Source organism: Muntiacus reevesi, chromosome 12 (assembly GCF_963930625.1).
Source record: "Muntiacus reevesi chromosome 12, mMunRee1.1, whole genome shotgun sequence".
Classification (NCBI taxonomy): Eukaryota; Metazoa; Chordata; class Mammalia; order Artiodactyla; family Cervidae; genus Muntiacus; species Muntiacus reevesi.
Window position 1 is genome coordinate 48419223 of NC_089260.1, and position 23685 is coordinate 48442907.

Below are 23685 nucleotides of genomic sequence, written 5' to 3' on the forward strand. Positions count from 1 at the left end.
GAACAGGGGCCAGCATTCCCTCCCCAGGGAGTGAAGGGAGTGGGTGGGAGGGAGGATTACAAACCCCATTTAGACGGGGTTATAAGAAGAAGAGGTGAAGCCGACAGTTGTCAACAACAAATGCAAATGTTGGTGCCGAGTCGCCGAGCTGTGCCCTCTGTGAGCGCTCAGTGAGGGCTTGGTGATGGGCTTCCAGGACCAGGGAGAATGCCCTTCAGGAGTCTCACTGTGAAACCAATGCCATTTCTGCCTTGAGAATTTAGGAAGCAAGTCACCAAAAGTAGCATGATCACACTGTCTTTGGTGAAAACAAACAGAACAGGTCTTGAATGTCATTATTCTGGCTTCACAAGGGTAAGCAACTAAAAAAGACTTGCTTAGTGGTAAATATTTCATTTTTGTGAGGGTTGTGAAATGGGAAAAGTTTCAACTTAAAAACTCATTTCAAATCATTTCACCATATAACTATTCACAAAATTGTAAAAGATCTAAACACCAGTTGACGATTCAATTTTTTTTTTTTAAGTTGTATAATAACGCTCTAGGGATTTCCCTGGCAGCTAGTGGTTAAGACTTCAACTTCCAGTGCAGGGAGTATGGGTTCTATCCCTGGTCAGGGAGCTAAGATCCTACATGCCTCACAGCCAGCAAACCAAACATAAAACAGAAGCAATATAGTAAAAAATTCAATAAAGACTTTGAAAATGGTCCCCATCCAAAAAAAAAAAAAACAAAAAACAATCTTTAGAGAAACCCAAAAAACAAAAACATCTAGTATGCCCCTTTCTCTCCCCTTTTCCTATTCCTCTTTAATCCCATACCTCATCACCCATACACATGCCCCAAAACACAAAGAAACTTTGACAATCTTTAAAAATGTAAATTTAATTTGCTCCCAGAATCAGTAACGAGGTAGTAAGTGGCACATGGGGTAGCAGACCCATTATTTTATTTTATTTCCCATATAATGGGGGACAGATACCAGCGCCATTTTCAGTGGAAGTGAAGATAGAGTCCTGCTTCCATACCTGGGTTTTGTCTGGTCTGAAATACACCAGACCAGAAATACCTGGTCTTATTTACCAAGTTGATTTTTTAAAATGATAGTTTGCCTGGTCATTTCTGATCATTCTTGGTTTGCTCTTAACTCATCAGTATCAGTTCTGATATTTGCCAGGATTTTGTCAAACAACAGTTTCTCCTTTATGTTTTATTCAAACATTTAAAATCAGATCAAAAATGAAATAAGAAATACATGTCTATTTTTTTACGTAATGCATTTGCTGCTTTATTTTTCCTTGATTTTAAAAATTGTATACAATGAATACATTTGTTAACACAGCCCCAGTGTGCACTTAACTACCAGTAAGAAGCAGGTTCTTGTGACTGGTTATGTGTGCGTTTAGTGCTGTGTGCACCAAAAGCTTATTGAGAATCTAATAAGCTCCTTTAGCTAGTAATAAGTTATATGGATTCATAAACGCTTCAGGGATCTTTGAAGAATTTTGTTACTCCTTTCAATATCTATTTAGCAACTATAGTGAAGAAGGAAGTTGGTGACTTTTTTTTACTGAGCTAATTCAGTTCACCTAGCCTAGGCAGTTAACTGTGTTTATTATTACATGGGCTGTAGTGGTCTGAGCATAATATAAGAACTGTTTGCTAAGAAAGATGAAGTTTATACTGTAAAAGTCCTTACAACTCTAGGAAAAGCACTTTAACAATACGCATTCTAGGCAAACCTGTCCCTTTAAGAGGAATTCATTCTTTCGAAAAATATTCGTTGAGTGTTTATCTTGTGTCTTGAAAGACAAACAAGATACCAGTCATTGTCTTCAAGGTGCTCAGTTTAACAATTAGTAGAGATAAGATGAATATACATAGAACCGCAGTACAGAATTTCAGGGGAATCAGGAGGGTTTCACGGGTGGAGTGGGTCCACTGAGGCACCTGGACACCAGTGGGAGTGTCACTCTATGGGGCATAGGTGGGATTTCCAAGCAAAGGCACAGCCAGGGGAGCCAGGACTGTTCAGAGCCTGTGATGCTTTGGGCTGGAGTACAAACATGCTGCCGGCACACTGGCAGCCCGTGAATACTGAGCTGCAGTTTTTAACACGTAATAAATTAGACCCCAGGAAGTCGTTGAGAGTGTCTCACAGGGATGGTTCCCCAAGAGAGCTATGCCTCGGTTAGGTTCATCTCACAGTAGCAGCTGGGGTATCTCATGCAGCCGGGTCAGCGTGAAGGTGACCCTGATAAAGACCAGACAGAACATTGTTGCCAGTAGCCCAGGTGAGAGGTCACGACACCAGCACCGCGCGATGGACTGCAGTGGGGAAGGAAGAGGAAATGGACTCTGGTGGCTGCGAGTGTGGAATCCATGGGGGTGACTCAGATGCCAGAACCAGAGCCACCATGAGGATTCGGAGAGAGGCTGCACAGTGAGTCCTTACAGTGAGTCAGGAGGGCCAGCGCTCACGTCCACCTGGCCTGGTGATCCTGGGAAAGTGATCTCACTCTGGCTGGATTTCAGTTCTCTTATCTTTTTCATAACCTAACTTTAACTTAGCACCGTGTGTAGGAAAAAACACTCTGAAACTGCATGGCCTTTGAGAATCCCCAGTTGCATTCTCTGATGGAGAGTTGAGCTCCACTCTCTGCTTTCACTCTCCACCTTCTTGCTCTCTGCCTTTCGTCTTAGAATGGCCCCTGGAAGCTACAGAGGAAAACTAGCAAGAGGCCTGCAGGAAGAAGAGCTGAGTTGATGGATAAGAACTGCCTTCCTGTCCTCATCATCTTTTCTCCAAGCCTGGTTCCTCCCCACTCAGAGACCAGCCATGCATGTTGGGGGCATGTAAGCAGCGAGTGGGACACTCTACTCCAGAGAGGAGCCAGAAGGTTTCAGTGTCCTCCCATATCATTCAGAGGCTGAGAGATGGGGGAAAATTTTGGGACTGAATCAGAATTGAAGTCAGCTTCAGGACTCTGGGATTTAGGGTGGGCCTGGGCCTCCACAGAGAGGTAAGAACCAACTTAGTCTCCTGATGGTATCCTTGGCTGTAGAGAGGTGGTGCATGGCTTCCTCCCCTCTCCTACCCCTACCCCATTCCACCACCCCCCCCCCAACACACACACCCTAGCATAGGGGGTTCAAACCAGTCAGGGGTAATGACACAGGAAGTTGCCATAGTTTGAAGCACCAGTGTCCCCCAATTCTTGAGTCCTGCCACACTGCGGCAAGGGTTGGACACATTGAGAAGCTGAAGCAGAACCAGCGTGGGCTCTCAACTGACCCTGAAGTTTCCCAAATCCCCCAAATAAATCAGAGGAAGCAAGATAAGTCCCTAAAAACCTGAGTGTACACCCAGCAATGGACCTGGCATTGAGGGATGATAACTGAAAGGGAAGACTCTTGACTGCTAGCTACCAGGCCAGATGAGCTCAGACTTCAGAATCCATCAAATGCAGATCTCAGTGTGTTCATCTTAGGAAGGGAGAAAACAAGGTTCGAAAATCTCTTAGTGCTACACCACCCCAACAAATAAAGTATTTGCAGGATACCAGTTGCTCCAAAACTTTGGCCACCTGATGCAAAGAGCTGACTCATTGGAAAAGACTCTGATGCTGGGAAAGACTGAGGGCAGGAGGAAAAGGGGACGACAGAGGATGAGATGGTTGGATGGCATCACTGACTCAATGGACATGAGTCTGAGCAAACTCTGGGAAATGGTAAAGGACAGGGAAGCCTTGCATGCCGCAGTCCGTGGGGTCGCAGAGAATTTTTAAGCTTTTTTTTTTTTTTTTAATTTATGTATTTTTGACTGCAATGGGTCTTTGTGGCGCACAGGCTCTTCATTTCTGCATGTGGGCTTTCTCTAGTTGCAGAGGCTACTCTCTAGTTGTAGTGCATGGGCTTCTCTTGTGGAAGAGTGTGGGCTCTAAGGCATGAGCTTCAGTAGTTGTGGCTCATGGGCTTAGTGGCTCCAGGGCATGTGGGATCTTAGTTCCCAAACCAGGGATCAAACCCATGTCCCCTGCATTGTAAGGCAGGTTCTTGACCACTGGGCCACCATCCTGAATCTTATTTAGTTTAAACTTATATTCAAATAACCATATGGGGCTGGAGGTTGTCATATTGGACACCAGCCTTAGAACATGCAATACTAAAATCTCTGGGGAAAACTGAAACGTATATGAAGACTCTGGCAGGAACTGAGTCTCCCTTTTTTGGTGGATTTTGTTACTTTCTGGTTAGGGTGATGTGAAATTCCTCTAACTCAAGATTAGTTAGAAAAACAACATCAACTTTTTGTTTTTGCATTTTTAATTGGGATATAATAGCTTTACAATGTTGTATTAGTTTCTGCCATACAACGAAGTGAGTCAGCTCTGTGTATACATATATCCCCTCCCTCTTGGGACTCCTTCCCACTGTCTACCTCTGTAGGCCATCATAGAGCACTGAGCTGAGCTCCCTGTGCTATATACCAGGTTCTCTCTAGCTAGCTGTTTTACACATGGTAGTGTATATGTGTCAATCTTAATCTCCCAATTTGTCCCACCCTCCCCTTCTGCATCAGTGTCCACATGTCCTTGGTGGGAATGTTAGTTGATACAGCCTCTATGAAAAAACAGTATGGAGGTTCCTTAAAACACTAAAAATGGAACTACCATATGACCCAGCAATCCCACTACTGGCCATATACCCTGAGGAAATCATAGTGCAAAAAAACACAGGTACCCCACTGTTCTTTGCAACATCAACTCTTGATTCCAACTTGCAAAATAAGACAGAGCACTCTGGGAATAGGAGGTATTACTTACCAGAGATTCAGTATCAGGAATGCTACCCTTCCAGAGGATTCCAGAATGCCTTCAGCATTTTATTTACCCTTTCATTTGTTCTTTCATTTCATTTATTCATGAAATAAATTCAGTTCATTTCATGTGTTCTTTCTGTCTCTTTAACATAGATGATTGCAAGTTCAGGTATTTGAAAATGACCTAGGCTTAGCTCAAGGAACTAGTCATTCATCAAACAAAACAGACGGAAGGTGGAGCTACAGGGAAGTAAAACCAGATGCAGTTTGAAGCAAAGCAGTGAGGTGGGGTGCAGCCCTGGTGGAAAAGAAACAAGAGCAACTAGAAGGCTGATCTTGCTTCTAGCTCCTCCTCTAAGGTAAAGGAAGAAGACTTTTTCCTTCTTTTACCCACTGGAAATGAGAAAGTTGGTGGCTGACTAAATCATTAAAATGGGGAGAGAAACACCAGACAGGGTAGATATGGAGGCAGAGAGTAGGGGATTGCTGAAGAAAAGTTTCATTAGATTGGAACACTAGGTCATGAGTGGACTGAGACTTTCAGGTCCAAGTACAGCACCAGTTAAGTCTCCTGAAAATCACTTTAATCCCATGCCAGGACAAAGGCCAATGCTTAATATTTTGCAAACCAAAAAACTAAGATTGTTAATTCTTCCCTGTAATATTGATCTATCCATTCATCCATCTATCTATCCATCCATCCCTCCCTCCCTCTCTATTCTTACACCAAGGACTCAACTCATGACATCTAAAAAATACTTATCATTTTTTTCTGTCTATATCGTCACCCTTTTCAATTCAGTTGTTCTTCTGATAATAGGCAGCTTGGACATGTCATTTTAAATTTTTTAATGAAAAGAAATATTGTATAAAATCTAAAATTAAAAAAGATTTACTCACTTGAAAAGTACTTAACAGAAGTTAACACTATGGCATTTCTCCCATTGACAGTTTGCAAACTTTTGGCTGAAAGCTTTTTTTCCTTCTTGATAATTACTCCTTTTCCAAATCTGTTGTTTATGAATTTTACTTCATCATAAATATCTCTGAGGAGATGTTAGAAAACTAACATATTGTACTTTCCTCTGAACATTTCTTGGCATACTTCACCTCCCAGAAATAAACAGTGACAGTCCCAAGAAGTAACAAATACTTTAGCCTAAGGCCTTCCCAATAGCCACGTCTGAAAAACCTTACCTTGGCCCCAAGATCAAGGACAGTTGGCGCCACTCCCAGTGTACACAGTCTAGTCTCACCTCCCCGTACCCTAGCTTGCCAGTTGATTTCTCTGAATTCACTCTTGTCTTCTTTAGTTTGTTTCTCATGTGTCACTCTCTATTTAAATCCCATTAATGATCATATTACCTCTAGGATAAAGACATTAATCCTCACTGTGGTCACTAAGGCCTGGTAAGATTTGGCCCCTACCTACATCTCTGACCTAACTGTCCAGTAGAAATAAGATTTAAGTGGGACTTCATTGATGGTCCAGTGGTTAAGACTCCAAGACTTTCACAGTGGGTGTAGGTTCAATCCCTGATTGGGAAACTAAGATCTCACATGCCGTGTGGCCAAAAAAGAAAAAAAGAAAGATTTGAGTGATAAATATGAACCATTTATCTGATTTAAAATTTTAGTAGCCACATTAAAAAACACAAACCAATGAAATTAATTTTATTAATATGTTTATTTAACCCCAAACCATATAAACTATTATCATTTCTAATTATAATCAGTATTTTAAATAATTAATTATCTGTGAATAGAGATAGTTTTGCTTCTTCCCTTCCAATCTGGAGGTTTTTATTTCATTTTTCTTGCTATATTGCACTGGCTAGAGATCTCAGAATAGACTTCCTTGCTTTTTTCCTGATCTTAAGAGGAAAGCATTCATATTACTAAGTGTTATTTTAAATGTGTTTTTCACTGATGCCCTTTACCAGGTTGGAGAAGTTCCCTTCTCCCTCCCTTTCAAGTTTGCTGACAGTTTGAAAAATCAGGACTGGATGTTGAATTTTGTCAAATGCTTTTTCTACATCTACTGAAATGACCGTGTAGTTTTTCTTCTTTAGTATTATGATGAATTACATTGAATTTTGAATGTTGAACTAGTCTTGTATTCTTGGAAACAACCCACTTGGTCATGATGTATTTTCTATTTTCCCTTTTATATATTGTTGGATTTAATTGGCTAAAATGTTGAAAAATTTTGCATCTGTATTCATGTAGGATATTGGTCTGTGGTTTTCTTGTAACATTTTTGCCTGGTTTTGGGATAGATAATGCTGGCTTCATGGAATAAGTTAGACAAACACTCACTCTTCTTCAGTTTTCTGGATGTCTGTGTATAATTAGTATTTCTTCCTTAAATGCTTGGTAGAATCACTGCCGAAGGCATCTGGGCCTGGTGTTTTCTTTATGAGAGAAGTAAATGAGTTAACACATGTGAAGTAATTAGAACTGTGCTTGGCTTGTAGGAGGTGTTCAATAAATGCTAGCTGTTATTTTTTTTTTAAATTTGTCATACTTTCAATTAAAATAATGTTTAGTATAGAACTTAGAAAATATTGTTAAATTTTAAGGAAGAAAAAGTAATAGTAATCCTACTAGTCAAAGATCACTAGTATTATCATTTTAGTGCATTCTTCAGTGCTTCCTGCAGATAATTTATGCTTGTTTATATTGCTCTGTACATACTTTATTCACTTAACATTCAATTACTAACATTTCCTAAGTCAATTCCTAAGCCATAAAATTAAAAAACGCTTACTCCTTAGAAGAAAAGCTATGACAAACCTAGACAGCATATTAAAAAGCAGAGACATTACTTTGCCAACAAAGGTCCGTCTAGTCAAAGCTATGGTTTTTCCAGTAGTCATGTATGGATGTGAGAGTTGGACCATAAAGCTGAGTACCAAAGAATTGATGTTTTTGAACTGTGGTGTTGGAGAAGACTCTTGAGGGTCCCTTGGAGTATAAGGAGATCAAGCCATCGGTCCTAAGGGAAATCAGTCCTGAATATTCATTGGAAGAACTGATGCTAGAGCTGGAGCTCCAATACTTTGGCCACCAGTCCATGGGGTTGCAAAGAGTAGGACATGACTGAGCAACTGAACTGAAAGTCAACAGACATTCTTAATAAATATAATTTCAAAGGCTACACTATTACATGGTCATACCATAACTTATTTAACGATAATTTTATATTTTTAGAATTGTTTTACTTTTCCTGCACCAGAGATCCAAGCATTTCTTTCCTTCACTTCCATATATATTTGTATAAACACACATAGAAACCTTCAGAATATCCCCTCCAGTCCTTCCCTCTATGGTGTGCAGATAACATACACTGATAACAGTTCATGTTCATTGTGTGATTACTCTGTGCCAGGCACTGCAGTAAGGGCTTTATATGTTATATCTTAATTAAGAGTAGATTCCATTATTATCCCTGTTTTAGCAATGAGGAAACTAAAACACCAGGATGTCAAGCAACTTGCCCAAGGTCACCAAGCTAGGGATTGACAAAGACACAAGAAAATCTGTCATGTTTCACAGCCCACGTGATTAACCACTCAGCAGTAGTGCCTCTCAGCTTATACTTTCAGACTTTTTACATGAATTCCATCCTACACCTGATTTATTGATCCTAAGACTTTTGAGTTCTCACCCAGCTCACTTGCCCCAAATGTGTGTTCTCCACGTGGCTTTGGGGTGCATTCCTTCCTATTCCTTTACTTATTACCCATTTTTTGCTCTTGTAGTTATTTATAGTTTCACTTCCAGCTCCTCTACCCAGCCAGCTAGAACCCCTATCATCCCAACCAGAAATTAGGACATATCATCTGATAAAAGGATTCTTTTTCCTATTTTGTAAATTTGTTTCTACAAAAATAATGATAGAGTTTAAGTAAATCATTATACATCCAACTAAGAGACTTTACTGAAAACAATTAAAAATGGAGGCTGCCCTAGAAAATGAAAGATATGCCAATAAAAAATGGCAGGTTGTACCCACTGATAAAAATTTACAGGTTGACTAGAATCCTAAAATGGACTTAAACAGAAGTATTTTCATTTAATTGTTAATCCTCACAAAAGGTACTATTTCTGCCTTTGTCTAGAAGGTTTATATTTTGTTGAGAACTGGCAGTATGGTTTGCGCAGTATTTTCATGGCTATCGTATAGGAAATTAGGATGAAAAGACTTTATTACCAGGAAAGGCTTTGTGTGTGTTCTGCTAAATTTCTGAATCTTTCAGTGACTGTGTGTATCTGTGGTTTTTTTGTTTTTTGTTTTTGTCACGTCTTTGTTTAACCAAACAGGCTACACTTTAGGGCAGCCCAATTGAGTCCTGCCTGATGGTGGTCTTTAGTTAATTCTCCAAAGTTACTTCCCAGGTGGGAAATGACGTTAGAATCCTCAAACAAGAAGCCTCTGGGTCCAGGGGCTTTCCCACTTCCTTATCTGTCCTCAGGTACCCCTTGCTTTATCGCATCCGTCTTGGATATGCCAAGAGCCAGGCATCCCACCACACGCAGTTGAGATGAACAAGAACAGTCCTCGCCTCCCGGGCTCAACATAAGTTAAGTAGCCAGCGAGCGTCCTTTTCCAAGTTCTGGGGTTTTTTATTTGTTTGTTTGTTTCTCTGTCGGTTCCCCCTAACGATGGGCAGTTTAGGCTCATATGGGTCCCTTTAAGTGCAGCCATCAATCACAAAAGACTCCGAGTGCTGGCAGACGTGACTGCAATCTGTCGCCATTTTTGGAAAGAAAAAGAAACAATTTCGTGAACTACGCAAAGTAAATGGATCTAAAAAAATTTTTTTTTAATTTTAAATTTACCCCTGCAAGCACCCGTTAGCCCTTGTCTGGGAAGTTTTAGTAGCGGTAACTTCAAGACCTCGCCTAACTTCTCACTTGCCCTACTTTCAGCTCTACTTAGACTCGAATGAGAATCGAAAGAAAAACTACCACCCGGAGACCAAGAGCAAAACTGGAGGATGCGGGCATCGATCCCGCTACCTCTCGCATGCTAAGCGAGCGCTCTACCATTTGAGCTAATCCCCCACCGCTGGCCACGGCTGGTTATCTCTTCCTCTAGAGAGAGATCAGAGCTTTTACAAGAGAAGATAAATATTCTTGACCACATTCTTGACCTTACTTCATAGTTTAAGGCCAAAGTAACAAAATTAAGACCCTCTCCTTCGAGCCGGAATCGAACCAGCGACCTAAGGATGGCCGCGGACATTCGTCTACAGTCCTCCGCTCTACCAGCTGAGCTATCGAAGGGAGCGGAAGAACGCGTTCTCAACTTGTCCTGGTAACTTTGACTCGGGTTTCTAGGCTTCGTGTGCTTTCGTTTCGGGGGTACAGGATCCCCCTTGCGAACCTCCCATATCCTCACTGCGGCCGTCACGAGCCCTCGCATCGCCGACCTCGCCTGTGCTCTGAAGACAAGGTTGGGGGCCTGGCCCCGGGGACGCGGCGTGGCTGTTTTGTGACTCAGGCTTTCGGAAACGCCACAGACGCTTTAGAAACGAGCAGAAAGCCTTGACCCGGCAGCCGCCCCGCGAAGAGTTGACTCTGCCCCTCTCGGAACTTGGACTTCATGTCCCCGATTCCGGGATTCGCAAAAGATTTCACACCCAGGAAGCTGCCATAGACCAAAGCTGCCGCGAAAGAGCTCTCACCTGTTTTCTGGAACGTAATGGATTATCAGAGAAATCCTTGCGTGGAAAGGATGATAAATTATAGGAGGCTCGACAAAAGTGCACATGTCTCCTTCGAGCCGGAGTCGAACCAGCGACCTAAGGATGTCTCTCGGTTAGAATGTCAACTACAGTCCTCCGCTCTACCAACTGAGCTATCGAAGGGACAGCTGAGCCCCGGGCCCCGCCCGCTGAGACTCAATACAGAAGAATCAGAGCGCGTTTGACTAAGAGATCGCACTGAGCATGCGCAATGGAGGGAGCGGGCCAAGAAGGCCGTCGCTGGCGGCGCTTTGTTTTACGCGTGCGCACAAAGACCGCCCGGCTATGGCTCGCTGGACGCCGTCTGACTCCCAACTTGGGGAAAAACTCCCAACTCGTGTGTTAAAACTGAGACACCCCTCTCTTCCTCTTCACCCCTCGCGTGCCTGCTGTCCTTTCTCTTTACTCCCTTTTCTTAGGGAGTTACTGTCGGGTGTGGCTTCACTATTATGTAACGTTCATGTCCCCTGAGCCCCTCCCCGTGTGAGGGGCAGTGGTGCAGGGTGGCCCCAGATTCCTATGTTGAAAACCTAATTACTGCCCAGTTGATGGTATTAGGAGATGGCCTATGGGAGGTGATTAAGTCGTGAGGAGTGAGCCCTTATGAATGGAATCAGTGTCCTTATAAAAGAGGCCGCAGAGACAATGCCTCTCTTCCAGTCGTGTGAGGATACAATGAGAGAGATTGGATACATATGATTACGTCCCTCCTTCGTAGGGTCGCAGTGAAAGATAATAAAGATATGCAAGAAGAAAAAGTCACACATGGAAAACAAAGCAGGTTTTGAGCAAACCTCAGGTTTTCAATAATTTCTGGGATTGTGGAAAGCAAATGAATCTGAATGGATGCATGTCCCAAGATGGAGAAAAATCACAGCTCAGAATATGCACAATCTAGAAGGTTGCAGAGACAGAACCATTCTCCCCACGGGTCTCCCCAAGAGGTTTCAGGCACAGAGGCAGCTGCTCAAAGATCAGAGGCCCACACATCCCAGGTTGACGGTGATGCAGCAAGTCAATAAAGCAATCAGGCAAATTAGGAAAAACAAAAGCGGTCAGGGGATTCTAGGAAGATGATCCTTATGAAAGAAATGGATTATTTCACAGTAAGAACTTGGAGATATGATAAAGCCATGTCACTTTTCTCAAAAAGCAAACCAAAACTAATTAAAAATTTCTAAAAAACAAAGCAAGTACATAGAGCTTTATAAAGAACTCACGGTCTAAATATAAGGGAAACTGAAAGCTGGCATGATTTTGAGAAACGGATGACCTGTATTGTGGGCTAACTTGTGTCTCCCCTTCTCATATTGAACCTCTGGTTTTCAGAATGTGGCTTTATTTGAAGATAGGGCCTTTAAAGAGAGAATTAAAATGGTGGTGTTAGGGTGGGCCCTCATCAAATATGACTAATATCCTTATAAGATAAGGATTTAGGAAAAGAGAGAAACACCAGACACACAGTCAACCGTGTGAACACATGACAAAAGCATGCATCTGCAAGCCCAGGAGAGAGGCCTCTGAAGAAATCAAACCTGCTGACTTCTTGATCTTGATCTTCTAGCCGCTGCAACTCTGAGAAAATAAACTGTTGTTTAAGCCGGCCAGCCTGTGATATTTTGTTTTGGTAGCCTCAGCAAACCCATACAGAGATAGTGAGAAAAGAGAAACATGCTTTCTTTCCTATACCATTTGGTATTGTTTTGTTTGACCACATCCAAATACATGTGGGGCAGCCAGTCCCATGAGCTCAGTTCAGTCGCTAAGTCATGTCTGACTCTGTGTACCCAGGGACTGCAGCACCCCAGGCTTCCCTGTCCTTCACCATCTCTCAGAGTTTGCTCAAACTCATGTGCATTGAGTCGGTGATGCCATTCAACCATCTCATCTTCTATCAGCCCCTTCCCATAGTTGTCATCTAGGACAGCATTTAGTGAAAGTTGCTTTTAAATGAAGGAACTGGTGCCCAAAGCTGTGAAATAACTTACCTTCAGTAACAAAGTTGAACAATGGCAGATGAGATCTCAGCTTTCCTGAGTCACCATCCAGGACTCCTTCCTTGGCACTACTTGTTACCAGTTGGACACTTGAGTTGGAGTGACTGGATGCTAGACTGCTCCTGGGAGGAAAGAGGTTGAAAGGCAGTTTCTGACGTCAGGCGAGAACAAATGATAACCGGGATGTTCTGGAAGTAACAAAGTGTTCCATTTATTAAAAGGAACTCTCTTCTTATCTCTCAATCACAATGATCAAGTTTCTAAAATTTGTTAACAGTGGTGCTCCATGAAAATCATGCCAAGATATCCTGAGATCTGAAAAGCTCTTTTTCAAATTGGAAAAACACCTTACACGTATCCGCTTGAAAGTACTTTCACATTCTTCCTTTCTTAATTAAGGAGACCGTTCTACAGATCACAAGACCCTACAAAGAAAGGTTAAATAATTTCCTCAGGATGACCCTCCAGACTGGGGGAGTGGAGTTGAATTCGGGTTTACTGAGTCCTCATCCATGGCTTCCTGTAAATATTTACTGTCTCCAAGAAGGTTGTTTGTGTGAAACCACAGAGGTGCTATTTCCAAGGTCAGAAAGGGAACTGTTCTGGATAACTGCAGGGGAGCTACAGTTGATTCTTGTTATACATGGTAGTTAGGGTCTGTGAAGTCACCACAAACACTGATTTAGTGAATATTGAACCATTGCTCCTGGGGAAATACAGGGCTAAGTTCCTGTGAGCCTCTGCTCACAGCATTTTCATCATTAACTGATCAATACACAACCTTGTTTTAATCATGCTTCTGTTAAGACACCTTATTTAATACACAACCTTGTTTTATTTATGCTTCTGTTAAGACACCTGCATATTTTTGATGCAATAACGTTGAACTCATGCCCAATAGCACAATTACTCATACCTGGAAGAAGCTTATCTAACATACATATTTTCCCTATAAGGCACACTATAACCTCTGGCACTTAGAAACAGTAGACAGCTCTGTGCTTTTAAGAATTTTAAACAATGAGATTACAAACAGAAAGCACACACCAAAAAAAGTGATACTTGTTTACAGTAAGAGGGCTGAAACAATAAGAATGCTATCTTGTCATTCTCTGCTGGGAACGTGTACCCTGGGCAGCTGGGATTTTTTGCTGTTCTGTGTGCCTCTGCAAGTGACAACAAAAGCACTGTGAGTACTGATTTGGGCGTTATAAATGAATAATAGGGAAAGGAGTACATCAAGGCTGTATATTGTCACCCTGCCTTTTTAACTTATATGCAGAGTACACCATGAGAAACACTGGGCTGGATGAAGCACAAGCTGGAATCAAGATTGCTGGGAAAAATATCAATAACCTCAGATATGCAGATGACACCACCCTCATGGCAGAAAGCGAAGTACTACTAAAGAGCCTCTTGATGAAAGTGAAAGAGCAGAGTGAAAAAGTTGGCTTAAAAGTCAACATTCAGAAAACTAAGGTCATCCCATCACTTCATGGCAAATAGAGGAGGAAACAGTGGAAACAATGAGAGATTTTATTTTCTTGGGCTCCAAAATCACTGCAGATGGTGATGACTGAAGCCATGAAATTAAAAGACACTTGCTCCCTGGAAGAAAATCTATGACCAACCTAGACAGCATATTAAAAAGCAGAGACATTACTTTGCCAACAAAGGTCCATCTAGTCAAAGCTATGGTTTTTCCAGTAGTCATGTATGGATATGAGAGTTGGACTATAAAGAAAGCTGAGTGCTAATGAATTGATGCTTTTGAACTGTGGTGTTGGAGAAGACTCTTGAGAGTCCCTTGGACTGCATGGAGATCCAACCAGTCCATCCTAAAGGAAATCAGTCCTGGGTGTTCATTGGAAGGACTGATGCTGAAACTAAAACTCCAATACTTTGGCCACCTGATGCGAAGAACTGACACATTTGAAAAGACCCTGATGCTGGGAAACATTGAAGGCAGGAGGAGAAGGGGACAACACAGGATGAGATGGTTGGATGGCATCACTGACTCGATGGACATGAATTTGAGTAAACCCCAGGAGTTGGAGATGGACAGGGAGGCTTGGTGTGCTGCAGTCCATGCAGTTGCAAAGAGTCAGACATGACTGAGTGACTGAACTGAATAATAACAAGTAGGCAAATTCGCAAACATGGAGTCTGTGATAATGAGAATTGACTGTATTATTAAGCCACACTAAACCCCGAATTCTATGCCAAATCACTACATCTAAAGATCTTAATGAGACTAGCCCCCAGCCCCCCACCTCCATTAAGGAGGTTAACAGGAGCCACTTGTACTACAGGGAGATGGCAAGACCAACCCAGCCACATCCCAGGGCTCCACAAGCCTCTGCAAACTCGTTTAGTCCTTCGCGCTCAGGAAGAGGAGGGTTCTCATCTTGTTCACACAGTGTCTTCGCGCTCAGGAAGAGGAGGGTTCTCATCTTGTTCACACAGTGTCTTTGCCAAAGGCATGATTTGAAGGGTGGGAGTCTGGGAGGGTGTTGCAGGGAGATTTCATTCAGAGTTTCATATTCCTTTAACAAACATTTATTTAGTCTCTGCTATGTGTTAGGTATTGTATTGCTCTAGTGCTGGAAATGCAGCAGTAAACAAAACAAGCACAAATCCCTGCTCTGATGGAGCGCACGTTCTGAAGGGCAGACAGACAGTATATTGATTATAAATAACACGTAGAGTAGGTTCAGCAGTTGTTAGTACCAGAGGGAAAAAAGGTTGATCCAGTGTGTGGAGCATAAAATGGAAAATTGACATAGGGCAAAAAATAAAACAAATTATTACAGAATATATACATAGTCGCACAAGAGACACATATTTATTTTAAATGGTTGCAGATAAAGTTCCCTTAGAAAAAGTTATTTTGCTAAGTTGTATTTCCTTTGTACTATGAAGAAATAATAAAGGATTGCTAATCCTTAGGAATTTGAGGATTTTGAGTCCTTGAGGATTTACTTGAGGAAGTCACTGGAATTTCAGTAAGAGCTATTCACTAGTCCAATGGTTCCCACTGTTTTTAACACCAGGGATTAGTTTCATGGAAGACGATTTTTCTATGGTCTGGGGTGGGAGGTGGGTATTTCAGGATGATTCAAGTGCATTTCATTTATTGTGTACATTATTTCTATTATTGTTGCATCAGCTTTACCTCAGATCATCAGGCATTAGATCCCAGAGGTTGGGGACCCCTGTTCTAGAGGAATCTTCTTGAACAGCAAAGGGCAGTTGAAGAGAAAGGTAGATGATAAAAGAAGTGACAGGAATGAGTGTTCTTTTGAATAAAAGGACTCTGGGAAGGAGGTGGATAGGGAGGTATAGAGAGTTTGTTTTGAAGGACAAATCTAGTTGTAAATGATATAGTGTGGCATTAAGATCATGGACTCCACGACCAGCCTGCTCTACCCCTCACGAACTGGGTGATCTTGGCCAAGTTACTTAACCTGTTTTAGTTTCTTAGTCTGAAAAATGGGGAATAATAATGCTGATAGTACTTGTCCCATAGGTTGTTGAGAGTATTAAGTTACTATATAAATATAAAATATATAAAGCTAATATAGGCCAGTGTCAGGTACTGAGCACAGTGTTGTTGTTGCGGTTCAGTTGCTAAGTCGTGTCTGCCTCTTGAGACTCCATGAACTGTAGCCCATGAGCTTCCTCTGCCCATGGGATTTCCCAGGCAATAACACTGAAGTGAGTTGCCATTTTCTTCTCTACAGGATCTTCTCGACCCAGGGATTGAACCACGTCTCCTGCATCAGCAGGGAGGTTCCTTACCACTGAGCCACCAGGGAGCACCATGACTGCTGGTTATTATTGTTAATTTATAATTTTAATTTATGAAAGAATGAACCATCTTTCTTCAAACACACCTGTCATCCTAAAAACCAATACATTCTACCTAAAAATTAAATTTCCTAGTTTGCTGTGTATCGAGTTAGAAAATAAATTCCTTGCTAAATACATTAAAGAAACTTTTGAAGCCATTGTATAGAAAATTATTATGCCATTAATAATAAGTTAATCAATATATGGGCTTCCCTGATGGCTCAGAAGGTAAAGAAACTGCCTGCAATGCAGGAGACACAGGTTTGATCCCTGGGTTGAGAAGATCCCCTGGAGAAGGGAATGGCAACCCACTCCAGTCTTCTTGCCTTGAGAATTCCGAGGACAGAGGAGCCTGGTGGGCTACAATCCATGAGATCGCATAGAGTTGGAAAGGACTGAGTAACACTTAATACACAGGCAGTATTTTTCATTGCTTAACGGCTTTCATTTGTTGCTTTTATGAAGCTACCTAGGTTAGCTTTAAAATGCTGGTTTTTTGTGATTATAATTCTGAAAATATCAGTTTAGTAAATGGTTAATGTATGCTGCTGCTAAGTCACTTCAGTCGTGTCCAACTCTTAGCGACCTCATGGACTGCAGCCTACTGGTCTCCTCTGTCCATGGGATTTTCCAGGCAAGAGTACTGGAGTGAGGTGCCATTGCCTTCTCCAAATGGTTAATGTATATACATGCCCAAATAGATCATTCTAAACACAATTAAGAAAATGTTGAAATCTCATTCCCAGAGTGAATATTTGTACTAAAAATTTTCCCCAACTATTCTTCACCAGAAAAGAAAGTATACTGTAGATGAAACCTTGAGATTCATCAATCTGGACAGCGTCTCAGGAGTGGAAATATTTGGGTACCAGAGCAAATTACTCAGAAGGAAAAAAAAAAAAAAAAAAAAAAACCCTCGTAGGTAAGATCCATCTTCCTGAACCTGGGAATAAGAATGTGCCTGGGGGCTTTCAGGCATGGAAAAAATTGATAATTAGATTTTTCGGCTATTAGAAAGCTCAGTTGACAGCCTAGAAATGAGCAGAATGTGTTAATAACTGTCTGGTAAGTGCTGATTTGATTCTAGGAATTCAGTTTTGCTTCTTGAGGACAGCCCTGGAATAGCATGAAAATTCCAGAAAGTTTTACCACACTTAACCCTTCATCTGGCACTGAGCATGTTTAGGTCTTCTTTTGGAGAAAGTCTTTTCTCAGAAATGGTCTATGTTATGAGAACTGATCAGTTAGTCAACAGGTATTTAGCAGTCTCTTCATATTTTAGCATGGTGCAGAATACAGATATAAATGCTGACCCTAAGATGTAGTTTTGAAATCACTGCTAATGTGAACCACCTACAATTTGGAAATAACTTTGCTTTACATAAGCTGGTTTTTCATGACTTAATCTAAATTTCTGGCCTTTTGTGGTCTAGAACTGCTCAGGAATAATATGAAGATTACTGTTACTTAGGTTTTAAGGAGGGTTTCAGGCCAGAAGAAGAGGGGTTTTGGAGAGGAGGACTCGTGATTGTCACATAGAGGTCTTTCTTTGCTATGAGGACTGTTGCCCTGGAAGTGGACATTTGCCTTCTCACCCATGAGAAGTAAGGGGTGGCAGGCTGCTGAGATTAAAAAAAAAAATCTAAAATTGGGTCAGAGGTTTGACTGCCAAACTAACAGAGAAATCCCATGGACAGAGGGTCTTCCTTTGTGGTTCATTTGGTAAAGAATCTGCCTGCAATGCAATCCCTGGGTTGGGAAGATCCCCTGGAGAAGAGAAAGGCTACCTTCTCCAGTATTCTGACCGAGAGAATTCCATGGACTGTGTGACGTCCATGGGCTCACAAAGAGTCGGACATGACTGAGCGACTTTCACTTCACTTCATGAACAGAGAAGCCTGGCAGGCTACAGTACATGGGGGTCACAAGAGTCGGAGACAACTCTGCGACTGAGCAACAACAAATGTAAGACAGCAAAAAAGTAAATGGTTGATTCATGAAACCCCCTACTCTTATCACCTGGAGGCCAGGATTAGGTTGTGAGCCCCTGAAGTGGGCAGTTCACTTAACCCTGCATGAGCTGGGATCATTGTTGAGGATCACGGTCAGCATGTCCCTTCTTTCCTTGATGCTTCTCTGCTAACATCTATGTGCTTACATTTGCCATGCAGCACTGTAACTAAAAACTAGCCCTATGTGGGAAACATTGGCCAGAACACCTCCAGGAATTTAATTCCACATCCGATCAGGATTCTAATTCATGACCTATTTTCATCAAAACTACTCTTGTACTGGCTCTCTGGGAAAGCTGGGGTAGAAGTAGAAAGTTTTCTGTGAGAAGGAAAAGTGAGGTCAGGGGGAGAAAGAGAAGATGAGTTTTGTGACTTGTAAGTTACTATTCAACAGCAAGAGTGCTGTTTTGCTTAGAGACCTCAGGAAGGAAAAGTACTGGCTCCAGGTACTCACGGGTGGGGCTGTCCATCTCATTGCTCCCTTCAGATGCAAAGTTACTCATATGTTGAGTACAGTTCTGAGCACCTGCTGGTCACTGGACTGTTAGTATTGGGTATTTTCATGGGTCTTGTTGGGTGAGAGAGTTTATATACAGAAGTCTCATCACATTTGTCTCTGTGTATCAACATATACAAACTCATAAAACCATCTTAAACTTATTAAGTACTTGACTTTTTGCAGTTCTTTCACTTCATCTATTTCACTTGGTCTTGCAACAATTTGGAAGGTAAACAGAGAAGTATGAAAACAAAGTCATAGAGCGATTAGCCGTATCATTCTTATCTCACTTGGTCACAGGGCTAGTTTGTGAGTGCTTAGTTAGAACCAGGTTCTTAAATTTCAAACTGGGACCCTTCGTACTTAATTATGTTGATTAAAAAAAAATTCCAGTAACGCAAGAGTTAGAGTAGAGTTTTAATTATGTCAGAACTGTCAGAGCTATAACACCAATTCTCACTTACAATGTATATTTAACTTTAATTAACTGTAGTTTGGTGGGGGAAGGGTAGAATAAGAAACAAAGAAGGAAATGGCATTTCGTGCAATATTATGTAAAAACATAACAAGATCTTGAAAAATGCAACATTACATTAAGAACTAAGAAAGATCTGGAAAAAATAAACACTTGCTGCTTACTGTTTTAGAAATAGCATATGGCTTCTACCACCTGATGAATATAAGAATCAAGAAAATGCAGAGATGACCTCTGAGCATAGATGTTCAACATGGGCAGTATTTTCTGGTCACTGTTATTAATCTGGCTGAAAATGGGATAAGTGATAGGCCTTTAAATTTAAATTATAGAATTTAGAATTCTGTCCTTTACCTCATGTGTTTCTTTTTCTTAGTGTGGCTAATCTCAGTCTGTTGGACAAAAGATATTTTAACTTAAAATTGTCAAACACATTGTTTGGGGCTGTTTTGTGCCCAGAATGATTTTTTGGGATCATTTACAACATTTCACAGGGCTGAAGTTCTGTTATTGTTTTTATGCCCATTTAAAAGTACACAGAAAACTTCTTTCTTCCTGGTTTTGTTAGTTTTCGGTAAGTGATAATTTGTAATCTTTCAAAACTATACTTTAATATGATTTGTCTTTACCTAATAATTTCTTCCTGCCTCTTGAAATATTTCTGTGGCCATATTGTATATGACAGGAAAAATCTCTACACACACAAGAAATTCCTCCTAAATTCTCATGTATGTTTTGCTGATGATATTTAAAGGCAGATGTTAATACTGCATTTAGTTAAATAGATGAAAAATGGCTTTGGTTTCAGAATACAACTTTAGTCTATGAGGACTGAGGTCTGGCTCATATAAAGGGAAGGCTCAAAAAGCCTGTCCAATGCCCCTGTCTAACCTCAGGCAAGGAGCATAAAACAACTCTTCAGGCCTTTATTCATCAAAATGGAATGTGTGTTTCCATTAGGAATTGTATTCAAAGAGTGAATCTGCATACTGAGAAAATTATGTAGCTTTCCTTAACCTAAAGATAAAATACAAATGTGGAAAAGTTCACAGCATTTCATGTCCCCTCCCCTCCCCCAACAAGACCACCTGGAGACATGGCTGAACCAAGAGGAGGTACTGTAGACCCTCAATGGGCTCAGTATTAAGAGTCTGTACAATAACTTCGAGGTTCTTCTCTGATTAGCTGTGTTTTCTCATTTGGATTTGTGGGCTGGAGAACAACTGGGAAGTCCATATCTAAAAATAAACAAAGAAAACCAATAAGCACCCTCTTAGCATGTTATGTCTCCTTTAACGGGGGCAAGTGGTAGATATTTTTGTTGAAGTGATGATCGGCAAGCCAATTCAATTCCTGAAGTATTGAGGATCCTGCCTTTTAAAGGGTTCAAAAAGGAGGATTTATATTGTCTTTGTTCATTTAAGTTCTATCAGTTATAAAAATTTAAAGCCAAAGCACTAAATGCAACTTTCACCTCAAGCCCATTTTCTAAAACCAGTGAACTTGAGCTTTGGTTTTTACCATTTTGTGGGCATGAGGACAGGGCCACCACCCGTGTCATATAGACTACATGTAAGTACATGAAAAGTACTTCCTAGAGTTGTGCAGTGGACAATTGCAAATATGGCCCTGGCTGGGAGAGAGGTCAAAACCCAGAGCTTGCTTAGGTGAGGAGTCTAATAGAAAGTTGTCCACAAAAGTAAAAGTGAAGTGTTAGTTGCTCAGTCGTGTCTGACTCTGCTACCCCATGGACTGTAGCCCACCAGGCTCCTCTGTCCATGGGATTTTCCAGGCAAGAATACTGGAGTGGGTTGCCATTTCCTACTCCAGGGGATCTTTCCAACCCAGGGATCAAATCCAGGTCTCCTGCATTGGCAGGTGGATTCTTTACTTTCTGGGTCAACAGGGAAGCCAGAAGTCCACAGAAAGCTAGTACCCTGAATGATTATATGGTGTCTAAATCACCATACTCCTGAATCTGCAAGGAAATGTGCTGGTCTTGAGTTTTTGTGACGCAGGGAAGAGTCTTTTAAAAAATGATTATTGACAACTCAATGAGCACACAATTTGGCAGGCCAAACTTATAATACCTTTGTGTTCCAAGAAACCTCAAGCTGAAAATTTACTTTAAAATGGTCCAGTGCAAACGCGCTGAGCAGAAGTGAAGGACCCCAAACTTCAACCCAAGCCTTAAAGCATCCCCCACAAATTGCAGAAATAAACTCATAGTTAAAACAGGTAGGAGAGATAAGGGGACAGAAAAGGAGAGAGACTGAGAGAAGTGGGGGAGAGTGAGTGGAAGTTGGAAATGGAAACAGTGAACACTGGGTAAGAGCCAGTAGAAACAACAAAAGGCTAAATCAGACCCCGAAAGGCTTCAAATCCTGCACTGACACTTCAAACTCATATGTGTTGTATGTCAAGTAAACATCTCAGCAATACTGAGATTTAAAAAGGAAAATTATCACAAATGATTTAAGATAGCAGTTACCTCTGAAGAGGGAACAGCAAGCAAAGAACTTAGAGGTAATGGCAATAATCAGGTCATAATATTAGCTTGTATATGCTGGATAAGTAGAAACAATAACAGATGAAATAGTTAAGTAAATTACCCCCCAAATCTCTACCAGTAACTAACAGAGTTGGGGCTTGAAATGGGACTGTCTGATTCAAAGCCCTTTCCTATCTCAGCCACTAACAGTGTACTGTTCTCAAGGTAACTGGCATGAAGGCCGATGATCAACTTTCCCATTTCCCCACACTTGTGAATATTGATGCTTTGTGGTATCCTCTGCTCCTTGCCTCATGGGTGAATTTGCAGGAAACAAAGAATCTTCTCCTTTTCTGAAGAAAGGGTGTTTAGCTTCTTTCTGTAGTCAACTCTTGGTATACCCCTCTCCTCTACTACAGATATTTTTTAATTGAAGTGAGATTCACATAACATAAAATTAACCATTTCAATGTGAACAAGTTAGTACATTCATAATATACTAAATATATAATTCACTGCTTCTATCTAGTTGCAAAACAGTTCCCCCAAAGGAAACCCAGTACATATTAGGCAGTTGTTACCTGTTCCTCCTCACCCCTACCCCCCCAACCCAGGCCCTGGCAACCGCCAATATGCTTTCTGCCTCTATGAATTTACCTATCTGGATATTTCATGTAGTTGGGGTTATACTGTATTTGTCCTTTTGCATCTGGCTTCTTTCACTTAGCATAGTGTTTCCGGGTTCATTCACCCTATAGTATTTTTCAATACTTCATTCCTTTTTAAGGTTGAATGATATTTCACCTCCAAGTTTGATCCCTGGGTTGGGAAGATCCCCTGGAAACGGGAATGGCTACCCACTCCAGTATTCTTGTCTGGAGAATTCCATGGACAGAGGAGCCTGGTGGGCTACAGTTCATGGGGTCACAAAGAGTCAGACATGACTGAGCGACTGATACCACCTTTTTGCTTTTCTTCCCCAGAACCTTCTGGGTTTTCTCTCAACTCCCTCTCCCCTCTTCTTAGTTAAATCCTATAGCTCTTGCTCTTGTCTAGCAAACTTTCCGGGATTCCAGCTGTTTTCTGCCTATCACATTTCGCTTTTATGGTATGAACCCTTGTCTGGATGTAGCCCAGTTTGGGGTTATTTGTAAATGTGATCTCTGCATAGCTTCTACTTCATTCTATTTCTTGATAAAAACTATGCAATAGAACAGCCTAATATGACTATCCCCGCCTTGCCCAGCATCTAGAGCTCTATTTACCCTCTTGTCCACAGGATACAGGGAGATTGTGTGCCAGACACTGTGCCAGTATCAAGATTCCTCCCTTCTGGGACTTCCTTGGTGATCCAGTATCTAAGAATCCACCTTCCATTGCAGGGGATGCGGGAAACTAAGATCCCACTTGCCTGGGGGCAACTAAGCCTGGGTGCTACAACTACAAGACCCACAGCCAAATAAATAGATTTTTAAAATAAAATACTTTAAAAAAAAAGGATTCCTCTCTTCTAGGATTCTCCATCCCCATCATCTCCTACCCCTTAACTCCTCCTCCTCCTCAAAGTTTTCAGCTGTAAGTGTCACTCCCTCTGGGAAGCAGACCTCACCTGCCTCCAGGTCAGACCCCTAGTGTTCACTGTCACAGCCCCCGTGCTTCTCCTCTGGCAGACTTACTGTACCTCTAAGTTAACTAGCTCCTTGTGTGATTATTTCTTTATTGTTTGTCTTCCCATCTCCTCTGCTAGACTGTCAGGTCTTAGACCACAGGGACAGCATCTTTCT

At 41.5% G+C, this 23685-nt stretch overlaps 2 protein-coding genes and 3 non-coding genes across 7 annotated transcripts in view; all 5 read right to left on the reverse strand.

The window, feature by feature from the left end:
* The window catches only part of TRIM55 (tripartite motif containing 55), a 60479-nt gene extending 47803 nt beyond the window's left edge, over positions 1-12676 (reverse strand). For 2 of the 3 annotated variants that reach the window (XM_065903100.1, XM_065903098.1), the window contains exon 1: positions 12564-12676. The gene's annotated coding sequence lies outside the window, so the exon portion shown is untranslated. Of the gene's footprint in view, positions 1-10515; positions 10618-12563 lie in introns of those variants that run through there. The other variant, XM_065903099.1, reaches the window with a different exon arrangement.
* On the reverse strand, positions 9820-9892 carry TRNAA-AGC (transfer RNA alanine (anticodon AGC)). Its single transcript has one exon. It is a non-coding gene; the product is annotated as a tRNA-Ala (tRNA).
* TRNAY-GUA (transfer RNA tyrosine (anticodon GUA)) lies at positions 10026-10114 on the reverse strand. Its single transcript is given in 2 exon segments — positions 10026-10061; positions 10078-10114. It is a non-coding gene; the product is annotated as a tRNA-Tyr (tRNA).
* On the reverse strand, positions 10605-10698 carry TRNAY-GUA (transfer RNA tyrosine (anticodon GUA)). The gene is made up of 2 exons: positions 10662-10698; positions 10605-10640 (listed from the first exon to the last, which is right to left on the reverse strand). It is a non-coding gene; the product is annotated as a tRNA-Tyr (tRNA).
* Positions 12677-20553: 7877 nt separating the features above from the next.
* The window catches only part of DNAJC5B (DnaJ heat shock protein family (Hsp40) member C5 beta), a 51553-nt gene continuing 48421 nt past the window's right edge, over positions 20554-23685 (reverse strand). Inside the window, exon 4 of the mRNA XM_065903473.1 lies at positions 20554-20648. Coding sequence (XP_065759545.1) covers positions 20554-20648 — 95 coding nt within the window. The remainder of the gene's footprint in view (positions 20649-23685) is intronic.